This window comes from Geotrypetes seraphini, chromosome 8, assembly GCF_902459505.1.
Source record: "Geotrypetes seraphini chromosome 8, aGeoSer1.1, whole genome shotgun sequence".
In the NCBI taxonomy this organism is placed as follows: domain Eukaryota; kingdom Metazoa; phylum Chordata; class Amphibia; order Gymnophiona; family Dermophiidae; genus Geotrypetes; species Geotrypetes seraphini.
Window position 1 is genome coordinate 191,959,591 of NC_047091.1, and position 12,905 is coordinate 191,972,495.

General features: G+C 44.1%; 1 protein-coding gene across 9 annotated transcripts in view; it reads right to left on the minus strand.

Moving 5' to 3' along the window:
- Positions 1-12,905, minus strand: part of LOC117365440 — a 362,671-nt gene that overhangs the window by 95,470 nt on the left and 254,296 nt on the right. For all 9 annotated transcript variants that reach the window (XM_033955907.1, XM_033955906.1, XM_033955904.1 and 6 more), the window contains one exon: positions 2,299-2,437. In XM_033955907.1, coding sequence (XP_033811798.1) covers positions 2,299-2,437 — 139 coding nt within the window. The remainder of the gene's footprint in view (positions 1-2,298; positions 2,438-12,905) is intronic.

Consider the following 12,905-nt stretch of genomic DNA (forward strand, 5'->3'; position numbering starts at 1 on the left):
GCTCTAGTATCTTTACAAAGACCAATTGCGGAGGGAGGGGTAAATTTTCCAAATTTTTATAGGTACCATCAAGCCTATATTATGCGTCAGGGTATGTATTGGATCCTCCCAGAGCCCATTGAACATATACCAGATTGGTTCTGGTTAGAATGGAGATTAATGTTTCCTTTACGTCTGAGTCATGTAATCAGTATTCAAATGCCAAGGTTATATAAGGATCACAAAATATTTGTTGATACTTGGAAAACTATAAGATATATAAGTAATCTAACTCCTATTCCAATAACTAAATCAACGACTCAAACAATATGGCTCAATCCAAAGATCAAAGTTGGGGGTTTTAAAATTATCTGGAAACATTGGATGATTGCTGGAATATGTTTTCATTTTAGATAATTTAGTACATCGGGTTACACAAGCCTCCATTGATCCAATCATTTTGTCGGATCATGGGGGTGTGTGGGTTGAATTTGATGTTATTGATAAAGATAATAGTAGACCAATATGGAGATTTGATAATGCATTGCTTGTGGATCCAAAATTTTGTGAAGATTTTCAATTAAAAATTAACGAATATTTTCAAATAAATAATACAGAAGAAATCTCTATAGAAACTTTATGGGATGCTTTTAAGGCAACCATAAGAGGGCAAATTATATCATATTAAGCTTATCTTAAGAAGCAAATAAAAGTTCAATTTTCTATTTTAGAGAAAGAGATTAGAATTTTAGAGGCAAAATTGATTGATAAATGAGAACATTCCACTTTACAAACTCTTTTAAAAACTAAATGCAAATATAATGAGATTTCTTCTAAATTAGTAAGAAATGATATTTTTTTACAGCAAGCTCTGTATTATGGAAGCTCTAATAAGGCGAGAAGATTATTGGCTAATTATCTTAAAGTAAAGAAAAGGAAAACAAAAATTAGTATAACTAAAGATGAAAAAGGGGATACACATTCTCAAATAATTAATAATTGTATTGTTTTATTGTTTGTGCACTTGATGTAAGATTGAAAATGAATAAAGAATTAAAAAGAAAAAAAAATGGTATGAGGTCTTCATCATAAGGCATTTGGGGACAGACTTAAAGATCTCAATTTGTATACTTTGGCGGGAGAGGGGAGATATGATAGACGTTTAAATACCTACGTGAAGTAATAATAATAATTTTTATATACTGCTAAAGTCATGGTGGTTCGAGGCGGTTTACAACAAGAAGAGCTGGACAATCAGCGAAGAATAATTACAGTGGTATCATCAAGTACAAGTGGAGAGGGAAGATACAAGTTGAGTGGGAGTAAGACAGAGTGTAAGACACAGAGAGAGGTGTCACGTAGATGTAGGAAACGTACATGGTAAGGCATTAAGAGATCTTGGTTACAAATCGGTTGAACAGGTTTGTTTTAACTAGTTTTCTAAAGTTAAGATAGGATGAGGCATGCTTAATGATGTTACCCAACCAATCGTTCTGTTGGCCTGCCTGGAAGCACATGAGTCGAGTCTCTTTCATTTGAAAGGAAACTTTGGAATGAGAGGGCATAGGATGAAGTTAAGAGGTGATAGGCTCAGAAGTAATCTGAGGAAATACTTTTTTATGGAAAGGTTGGTAGATGTGTGGAACAGTCTCCCGGAAGAGGTGGTAGAGATAAAGACTGTGTCTGAATTCAAAAGGGCCTGGGATAGGTACATGGGATCTCTCGGAGAAAGAAAGAATTAATGGTTACTGCGGATGGGCAGACTAGATGGGCCATTTGGCCTTTATCTGCCATCATGCTTCTATGTTTCTATATCTGTCCCAGTATGGCAATTCTTATGTTCTTATATGTCTGAGAAGGCCTCATCACTTATAAGAGCTTGTACCAAGGTATATTTTCAACAGAATTCAAATATTAAGTAGGCCAAGTTTAACCTCTTTCAGAGAAGAGACTGGGAGGTGTTAAGTAGTTGGAAAGAATTGAGTGTTGGCATCTTTACCTGCTGTCTAAGAGAACACTGGCAATGCACAGTAAGCTTATACCTCCAGATAAATGGCAGTACGCAAATGTCCTATACCACGTTTTTCCTGTTGAAAACTAGGTGGGTCCTTACAGAATTACCCTCTTATTTGCAGTTTTATCTACAAGATAAATGCAAGCCAGTCCCAGTTTTCAGCTGTACATATGCTGGGATGTGTAGTCCTGCAGAAGAAACAATATCACAAATTATAGAGGAGGGACTGGTTCCAACCCCAGGAGCAGCCCTGCTGCTGCCCAACCGGAGGCCAACATGGCAGCCATTCCTCATGACCTCATTACCTTCTCTCTCTGGATGTGGCAAGCTGTGCGCTTCAGTCCTTCTATCTCTTGCAGCAATTCTTGGATATAATGGTTGATGTTGTCGCTCACTTCATGCATGCTCTGAAACACTTGACTGGGAGACAGTCGTGAGGGACTCCTAGGGAAGATATGTTAAAGCAGCAATTAGCAGAGCTCCAGGCACCAGGGCTAGACTTTAATTATCATCTCAAAGTTTCTGGGAGACCTAATTTGGTATTCATTCAATCCAGTATCCATCCAACATGAAGATGTAACATTTGGTGCAGGAGTGATGGATTCTTTACTGCCTCAGCGCTGCTTCTTGGAATCCTGTCACTTAATCCTCTATTGCCCCAGGTACAAAATAAGTGCCTGTATACTGTATAAGTAAACTGCTTTGAATGTGTAAACAGAAATAGGTGGTATACAAGTCCCCATTCACTTTCCCTTATGCAGAGTATTCCAGGAAAGAACAGGACATGTGATTAGCTGTACCACTGTATTCTGAAATATGTAATTAGCAAACTGATGTCAGAGGAAATATATATGTACGACAGCCTACTAGCAACGCAAACAGCGAAAATAGACCACCACAACTACGTCCGACTACAAAATATTCCGAAGGGAAATTAAAACCCTGCTATTCAGAAAATTTATCAAGAAAAACTAAAACAGAGGGCGTGGCTTGGAAGTGCATGCAGTCGGTCGGGGGAAGGAAGAGCTCCGTGCTGATAGGCTTATTAATGTAAAAATAAGCTTCAAAATACAATTTTTTCTTGTTTAAAAAGTGATGTTTAAGTGTATTATAGCTTCGGGAAAACAATAAAAAATGGATACAGCTGGGACAGGAAGCGCTAAGGTTTGTTTGATTCATTTCCCTTTCTATGGAAAGAGGATGGAATAAAATATTTAGGAATTTGGAAAAAAAATACGCTGGAAGAAACAATGAAAGTGAATAAAAATTTTTTATTAAAGAAGGTAACAGAAATGTGTGAGCAATAGAATCCTTTACATTTATCTTGGTGGGGGAGAATCCAAACGATTAAAATGATGATTTTGCCTGTGATTTGTTATCAAATGGGTATGATACCAGTTTTTTTTCAGGGGTCTTTTTACAAAAAGTTAAATAGTATTCTTACAAAATTTATTTGGCTGGGTAAAATTGTTAGAATTGCTTTAGTGTCTTTACAAAAGCTAATTACAGAGGGAGGGGTAAATTTTCCAATTTTTATAGGTATCATCAAGCCTATATTTTGAGACAGGGTATTTATTGGGTCCTCCCAGAGCTCATCGACAATACTCCAGATTGGTTGTGGTCGGAATGGCGACTCATGTTTTCCTCTGCGATTAAACCATGTTCTTAGTATCAAAATGCCTAGGATATATAAAAAAAACAGAATATTAGTAGATACATGGAAAACCTTAAGGTATGTGAATAATTTAACACATATTCCAATACATAAATCAACAAATCAAACTATATGGCTTAACTCCAAGATTCGAATTGGCGGATTTAAGGTCATCTGGAAGTACTGGGTGATGGCAGGTATACAGATTCTAGATGATGTCATATCTAATGGTAAACTGCTTGATTTTTCACAGTTGCAACATAAATTTGGTCTTAACAAATCACAAAGCTTTAGATGGATGCAACTGTTTATAATCTTTATTCATTTTCTTTTGTTACAACAAGTGTTTCAAATATACTTATTAGAAACTTAAACATATACACTTGATAAACACACTTATTATTATCAAGTTTAACATTTTTTAGAAAATTAATTTTATACAAAATTTATAATATTATGCAGTAGATCTAAATTTATATAATTTCTTTTGAATGTGTTAATCCCCCCTCCCTCCCTCCCATTCAATCAATAATAATATTTAAAAACAACTTTATTTTAAATTCATTCAACATTAATATAGTGTGTAAAAACCAAAAATAAAATCCCACCCCATTCCCCTCTAATCAAATTTCTATCTTGGGAAAAGTTAATCATTCATTACAAAAATCTGTTAATGGTCTCCATATCTTTTGAAATTTATTAATATATCCTTTTTGTGTTGCTATGGTAAGCTCCATTTTATATATGTGACAAACAGAATTCCACCAGAAAGTGTAATTTAACCTGTCATGTCTTTTCCAATTAAATGTGATTTGTTGTATTGCTATTCCAGTTAAAATAAATAAAAGTTTGTTATTACTTGATGATATTTGACTTTTTGTTCTCATTGTTGTTCCAAATAATATAGTATCATATGTCAAGGCTATTGGGTTTTCTAACATCCTATTAATTTGAGGCCAAATTGATTTCCAGAATGTTAAGATGAATGGACAGAAGAATATAAGATGATCTAATGTCCCAATTTCAACATGACAGTGCCAGCATCTATTAGATTTAGAGCTATCAATTCTATGTAAACGTGTAGGGGTCCATAAAGCTCTATGTAAAAGAAAAAACCAAGTTTGTCTCATAGATGCTGATACCGTACATTTTAACCTCCAAGACCAAAGTTGTGGCCATTGAGATGCACTAATTTGATGCTTTATCTCAATGCTCCAAATGTCTCTAAGACCATTTTTTGGTTTTTTATTTATATATCCGGATATTAATTTATACCACTGTGCAGCTTCATGTCCTATTGAGTTTATCTGGAAACACAAGAATTCCAAGCTGTGATAATTAGTAAGATTTTTCCATTCAGGGAACCCTACCTGAATGGATTGCTTCAATTGCAACCATCTAAAATATTGTGTTTTATTAAGATCAAATTTATGTTGCAATTGTGAAAATTCCAGCATTTTACCATTTTTTATTATGTCGTCTAAAATACGAATACCTGCTGTCATCCAGTTTTTCCAGATTATTTTGAAACCGCCTATTTTGATCTTGGGGTTTAACCAAATTGTTGCAGATGGATGCAACTGAAGCAGGCTATTCAGGAGGGGTTCCTGAATGGAAAAATCTTGGTTTGGTTTTAAATTCTTTATTCATTTTTGCATGTTACAACAAGTGTAGCAGTTAAACTCATATGCACTTAAAGAAACACACTTGATTAACTCTCATATATGCTTTAAGTATAAAATCTTAATAATCAGTATAGTCTGGAGTTCTTATGCTTTCAGGCAGATTTCTTGGGACACCAGGCCGCACAGTGGTATAAATTAATAACTGGATATATGAATAAAAAAACAAAGACTGGTCTTAGAGACATCTTGCAGGAGCTGAGGAGCCTGAGAGAGGAGGTAAAGCACTTGAGAAGCATCCGAGAGGACGAGGCCTTCATCGACAGAGTCATCCAGGAGTTCTCCCAGGTCACCGAGCAGGAGCCAGACAAGACCATCCTCAGGATGCCCAAACTGTCCGAACCTGCAACCCTGAAACCAACGATTGGGGTACAAGAAGAGGCTGGAGACGCTGACTCCTGGCAGCTGGTAACTTCCTCCACTGGCAAACGTAGAAGACCTTCCTTTTCATCTTCTTCTGTCTCTTTCTCTCGTTCACAGGGCAGTTTAACATCGACCCCACTAATCACCTTGAGGAACAGATTCTAGCTGTTACAGGAGGAATCTGCCAATGAGGTACAGGAAGTTGTCCACCAGACAATTCCAGTTCCAGAGACAACAGATCAGCTCCCCCCAAAGAAGTGCAGAGTGATAGTCATTGGGGATTCCCTGCTGAGGGGCACCGAGGGACCAATTTGCAGACCAGATATGCAATCAAGAAAGGTTTGCTGTCTGCCAGGAGCCAGGATCTGAGATGTAACCGCCTGCCTAGACAGACTTATCAAGCCCCATGACCACTTCCCCATGCTTCTCATCCACGTTGGAACGAACGACACTGCCAGGAACACCACGGAGAACATATCTGTAGACTTTGGAGCCCTGGGTGAGAAGCTGAGGAGGATGGAAGCGCAGGTGGTCTTCTCCTCGATCCTCCCAGTGAGAGGCAAGGGGAGAGCCAGGGAGGATCGTATCCAGAAGACAAACGACTGGCTGCACGGATGGTGCAGGGAGATGAACTTTGGATTCCTGAACCATGGAGAGGCGCTACAAGGACTACAGGGACCTGACGGACTTCACCTGATCAGAAGGGGAAAGAACGTCTTTGGACACCAACTAGCCCGCCTACTTCGTAGGGCTTTAAATTAGGTAAGTTGGGGGAGGGTACCCACTCACATGCTGGCGCAAGTAACCAACTTGGCGAGGTAAGTTGCCAATCCATTTCTGAGTCCGAGGTAAGTACACACTGCATTTCCGAGTCAGAGGTAAGTACACACATTGCAAACAGTATTATAGAAGTCCAATTAGCTCAAGCAGGAATATCTACACAGGGACATAGCAAACATAAGGTATGGAGGGCTTTGTACGTTAATGCCCACAGTTTGGGCAATAAGATTATGGAATTAGAGACGGAAATGAGGAATGCCGACCTAGATGTGGTGGCGATATCCGAGACTTGGTTCACGGACTCCCATGGGTGGGATATGGCTATACCGGGATACAACTTACTTTGGCGGGACAAAAAGGGCAAAATAGGAGGAGGGGTAGCCAGGGCTGGATTTAGATGAAAAGAGGCCCTAGGCTATTCCACTTATGAGGCCCTTTCACCTCCCATTTTTAAGTTTGTAAATTACATGAGAGATAATAAAATACATCATTACTGTGATATATATCAATATGTTAAATGAAACATGTTATTGGTACTAACCTTTATAAAAAATGTGACACGGATAATAAATAAAAAAAAGTCGAGAACACTTATTTGGACATTTATTCTCAGCACCATATATAGTACTTGTAACAATAACTAATCAAACATAACACACAACATTGCCCCTTCCTATGTCCATAGTGCCCCCAGTGCGTCCTTCCTCACCTCACCCCCACTCCGATGCCCGCCTGCTTCCCATCCCCCTTCCATTGAACACCCCCCCATGTCATCCTGCCTGCCTGCCTTCCATTAAACCCCCCCACCCCCCCTCTGATGCCAGCCTGCCTGCCTCCCATCCCCCTTCCACTGAAACCCCCCACCCCCACCTCCGATGCCAGTCTGGCCTGCCCTGTCCTGACGGATCCACGTTTTGCCTCTCTCCCCGCGGGGCTGGGCTTTGCCCAGCTGTTTCTGGACTGACGTCTTTCCCTCCCCGATCCTCCTCCCAGGGCAAGAAAAAGAAAGGGAGACGTCAAGTTGGCGCCCCGTTGCGGCCGGAGCCGGTTCGGATCCCGAAGCGTAGAATTTCTCCTTATTTTCGGTTTAGTGTTTTAGTGTTTACTGTTTTTAGAATAGTGTAATTTTAATTTTGCTAACAATTTGAATGTAGGCCCTCTTGATCTTGAGGCCCTAGGCTGAAGCCTAGTTAGCCTATAGGAAAATCCAGCCCTGGGGGTAGCACTATACACTAAAGAGGACATCAAAGTTACCAAGATCGCAGATGTCAAGTACACCGGGGAATCCCTCTGGGTGAATTTGGCAAGGGGGAATACCAAATGCCTGTATCTTGGTGTAGTATACAGACCTCCAAGACAACAGGAGGACATGGATATAGAATTAGTCGAAGACATTGAGAATATCACTTGTCATGGAGACACAGTATTGTTAGGAGACTTCAATATGCCTGATGTGGAATGGAACAATCTTTCCACTACGACCAGTGGCAGCAGGAAGCTATTAACCTCTATAAAGGGAGCGAGACTCAGACAAATGGTATTAGAGCCCACTAGGGATCGGGCGATACTAGACCTAATACTCACCAACGGAAAAAGTGTTACAGAGGTAGGCGATACGTTGTCCTCCAGTGACAACATGATATGGTTCAACCTCAGGAAAGGATTCACTAAGTCAAACACATCAACCAAGGTCCTCAACTTTAAGGGCACAAACTTCGAAAGCATGGGAGATTTCTTCCATCGGGCACTGCAAAACCATGCCGAAACAGATAATGTAGAGGTAATGTGGTCAACTCTGAAATCAACCTTACAGGAAGCAACCAACCGCTACGTCAAATCAGTAAGTAAACGGTGAAGAAACAATAGACCACAGTGGTTCTCTGCGGAGATCTCAGACCTCATAAAAAAGAAGAAAAGAGCGTTCATCATCTACAAACAATCAGGGAAGCGAGAATCCAAGGAAGACTATCTGGCTAAGTCAAAAGCGGTCAAAATGGCAGTCAGGGAGGCCAAACTCCGAATGGAGGAGAACCTTGCGAAGAACATCAAGAAGGGCGATAAATCCTTCTTCTGATATATTAGTGACAGAAAAAGAAAAACAGATGGGATAGTACGCCTTAGGAAACCCGACGGGAACTATGTAGAATCGGACTTCGACAAAGCCAAACTTTTAAATGAATACTTCTGCTCGGTCTTTACTTGTGAGGCGACGGGATTCGGCCCTCAGCTGCCGACGAGGGAAAACTTGGAAGACCAGTTTTGAAATTTTGAGTTTACGCCCAGCAGTGTCTACGAGGAGCTATCAAGACTCAAGGTGAACAAAGCTATGGGACCAGACAAACTACACCCCAGGGTGCTCAGGGAGTTGAGTGACAAATTACAGCTATACTCGCTCGAGGAGCGCAGAGAGAGGGGAGACATGATCGAGACGTTCAAGTATCTTACGGGCCGCATCGAGGCGGAGGAAGATATCTTCTTTTTCAAGGGTCCCACGACAACAAGAGGGCATCCGTTGAAAATCAGGGGCGGGAAACTACGAGGTGACACCAGGAAATTCTTTTTCACTGAAAGAGTGGTTGATCGCTGGAATAGTCTTCCACTACAGGTGATTGAGGCCAGCAGCGTGCCTGATTTTAAGGCCAAATGGGATCGGCACATGGGATCTATTCACAGGGCAAAGGTAGGGGAGGGACATTAAGGTGGGCAGACTAGATGGGCCGTGGGCCCTTATCTGCCGTCTATTTCTATGTTTCTATGTTTCTATGACATCCTGGCGGAACTGTTATCCGCTCTTCAATCTTTCCCTAAGTACAGGAAGAGTCCTGTTGGACTGGAAAATGGCTAACGTCATTCCACTCCACAAAAATGGATGCAGGACGGAGGCTGAGAATTATAGACCGGTGAGTCTCACATCGATAGTGAGTAAACTTATGGAAACACTAATCAAACGCCAATTGGATACGATCCTGAATGAGGAGAATCTAAGAGATCCCCATCAACATGGTTTTACGAAGGGAAGGTCCTGCCAATCAAATCTGATCAGCTTCTTTGACTGGGTAACAAGAAAGTTGGATATAGGGGAGTCCCTGGACTTCGTGTACTTGGACTTCAGCAAAGCGTTTGATAGCGTCCCACACCGCAGGTTATTGAGCAAGATTGTTTCGATGGGACTGGGTGAAACATTAACCACATGGGTTAGGGACTGGCTTAGAGGTAGACTTCAGAGGGTAGTGGTAAACGGTACCCTCTCCGATAAAACGGAGGTGATCAGCGAAGTGCCGCAGGGCTCGGTCTTGGGCCCGATCCTATTTAACATCTTCGTAAGAGACTTGGCTGAGGGGCTTCGAGGTAAAATTACATTATTCGCCGATGACGCCAAACTATGCAACATAGTAGGCAACTGCACAACAGATGAAAGCACAGTGCCCGACAAAAGCTCAATGCCCGACAGTATGACGCAGGACCTACTCCTGCTGGAGCATTGGTCAAAGACTTGGCAACTAAGTTTCAATGCCAAAAAATGCAAGGTCATGCACCTTGGCGGCAAAAATCCATGCAGGACTTACCGTATTTTCACGCAGATAACGCGCACCCGTGTAAAACGCGCACACGGGTATAGCGCGCAGAAACCACGATTTTATGTACAAAAACTTTTGTATACCGCGCTCACGGGTATATCGCGCATGCAGCCCGACTGTCCTTTCGCCCGCCCCGACTCTCCTCTGGCCACCCCGACTCTCCTTTCGCCCTCCCCGACTCTCCGTGCGCTGTCCCGACTATCCGTTCACCCTCCCTGACTTTCCGTGCACTGCCCCGCCTCTCCGTGCGCTGTCCCGACTCTCCGTTCACCCTCCCTGACTTTCCGTGCACTGCCCCGACTCTCCGTGCGCTGTCCCGCCTCTCCGTTCACCCTCCCTGACTTTCCGTGCACTGCCCCGCCTCTCCGTGCGCTGTCCCGACTCTCCGTTCACCCGCCCTGACTTTCCGTGCACTGCCCCGGCTCGACAGCCCGGAGCCGGAGCAAAGCCTGAGCTTCCTGAAGAAGAAGGGCGGTCTGGGTTAAGTTGGAAGGATACTCTCTTGGAGGATGTTCCAGAGGAACTTGATGGAACTGAAGAGAGTATCCCTCCCTTACAATGGAAAGGACCCAGAGGTCGGTGGTAATAGTCGTCCATCAATGATAAAAATGATGGAGACAGGGGAGGGCAGAACGATGGTAGTTATGCTCTCTATGAGACAGTCAAAAAGGCTGAGGAGCCTTGGGGACAGCAGAAGTTTGAGGTTTTTGCTGTGGCTTCTGCGAGTGCTGTCTCTTAACAGGCTGACGGATGGTAGGTGCCTGTTTCGGTGGGTAACGCCACTGGTAGATCAAAGGCGGACGTGAAGGACGAGGAGGAGCAGGCTTGGGCTTTGAAAGGAGAATTGACTGGAAAGACTTCTCGTGGTCCAATAGCTTCTTGGTCGCCGCCTCGATGGACTCATCAAAGAGGTCGGCTCCAGCAAACGGGACATTAGCAAGCCTGTCCTGAAGGTTCGGGTCCATATCGATGATCTGAAGCCACGCCAGGCGTCGTATGGCCACTGAACAAGCAACATCTACAACCGCAGTTGGGACAATGAAGCCAGAACCTCCTGGTACTCGAACCGAGCTTGACAGTCCACATAAGGCAGAAACTTTTGCAGAACTGAGAGGAAAAACTCAAAGTAGGTTGCAAAATGAAAACTATAATTGAGGACTCGAGAGGCCATCATTGAGTTCTGGTAGATGTGCCTGCCAAACCTGTCCATGGTCTTGCCCTCCCGGCCAGGAGGAACGGTGGCATAGACCTGGGAGGGATGAGACCGTTTCAACAAGGACTCCACCAAGAAGGACTGATGAGAGAGTTGGGCTCCATCGAATCCTTTATGATGTACCGTGCGGTACCTGGCATCCAATTTCCCGGGAACAGCTGGTATGGAGTAAGGTGTTTCAAAACAGCGCATGAAGGTCTGGTCCAGCAGCTTATGCAGAGGAAGCCGGAGAGACTCAGCAAGCGGTTGAGTTAGATGCATCGTCTCCAGATACTCCTTGGAAAATTTGGACCCCGAGTCCAGGTTAATGTCAAGATCCACAGCCATCTGTCGAAGAAACGAAGAGAAAGACAGCTGGTCAGCATGAGCCGGTCCTCGAGAAGGACTGGAAGATGTCGAGGCCTCTGGATCCAACGAGGCCGGGGATCGGCAGGGAGAAAAAGATCCCACGGTGTCCTCGAGCTCCGGCATAACAGGAGGAGAAAAAGCCGGCGGCAAATATTAGAGGAAAGGCTGCTTCCTACGAGGCGAGGCATGCCTCGATGAATGGCTCGAAAAATGCCTCGAGCGATGGCCAGAACTGTGCCTGGAAGTAGGCCTCGACTGTCGAGGCGAGCGAGGCACCGTCGAGGCTTCCAGCAAGTGGATGGGGCTGGAGGCGGTGGATCGAAGCAGAGGTGGTTGGATGGAAGGAGGCCCTCGCAAAGACTCTACTCCTTGCATCGAGGGAATCGGTTCCAGTGGAGGCATGGGCAAAGACTCTGCTCCTTGCGATGCATGCATCGATGCCAGACCAGACACTCGCAGAGACTCGGCTCCCTGCAGCAAGTGTGTACGTCATGGAGGCACCGGAGGCGGCTCAAACTCGCGGGAGGCCTCCGCGTGCCCAGGCTGAATTTGGGAGAGAAGCTTCGGTCCCATAGTGGTGAAGAGCTCGATGAATTGTTTCTCCAGCAAGGTCTGGAACGAAGCCGGCAAGGAGGGATCCGCATCCGCAATGGGACCTCCTGCACGGGCTTCGCGCTCCCTGGCACCCTGGTGCTTGGACTTAGAAGTCTTGGGCACCTTTAGCACCACGGGGGGAATGGGCTGCTGTGCTACCTGACCTGAAGAGACAGAGGAAGACACCGCAGCAGGCGTCAGAGTCGAAGCCGGCACAAACAAAGCAGGCTTGAGAAGACTCGAGGCTGCAGAGGTGGAAGACGGAAGAGTCGAGGCGGAAGTTGAAGGTGTGGCGCTCATTGATGATGACAACTCCGTCGAAGCCTCCATGCTGAACAGCGACTCCCACAAGATGCAGCGACGCTTGAACGTACGTGCTGTAAGCGTGGAGCAAGGCCGGCACGATTTCGGAAAGTGTTGAGGCCCGAGACACTGAATACAGCGTCGATGAGGGTCCTTCAGCGAAATTGCGCGCTGGCACTTGACGCACTTCTTAAAACCAGTGATAGGCCGGGACGTAGGTCGAAAAAGCTCCGCCGCTTGATCGAAGCCACAGGGCCGCGGCTACGTGGCCTGCCCGGTCGAACGGATGGAAGAAATTTTTTTTTTTTAAACAATAAAACATGATGAAAACCAATGATTATGAGTAAAAAGAACCCAAAACCGCGGAAGATACTTTGCGCAGAGAGTCGAAGACGGA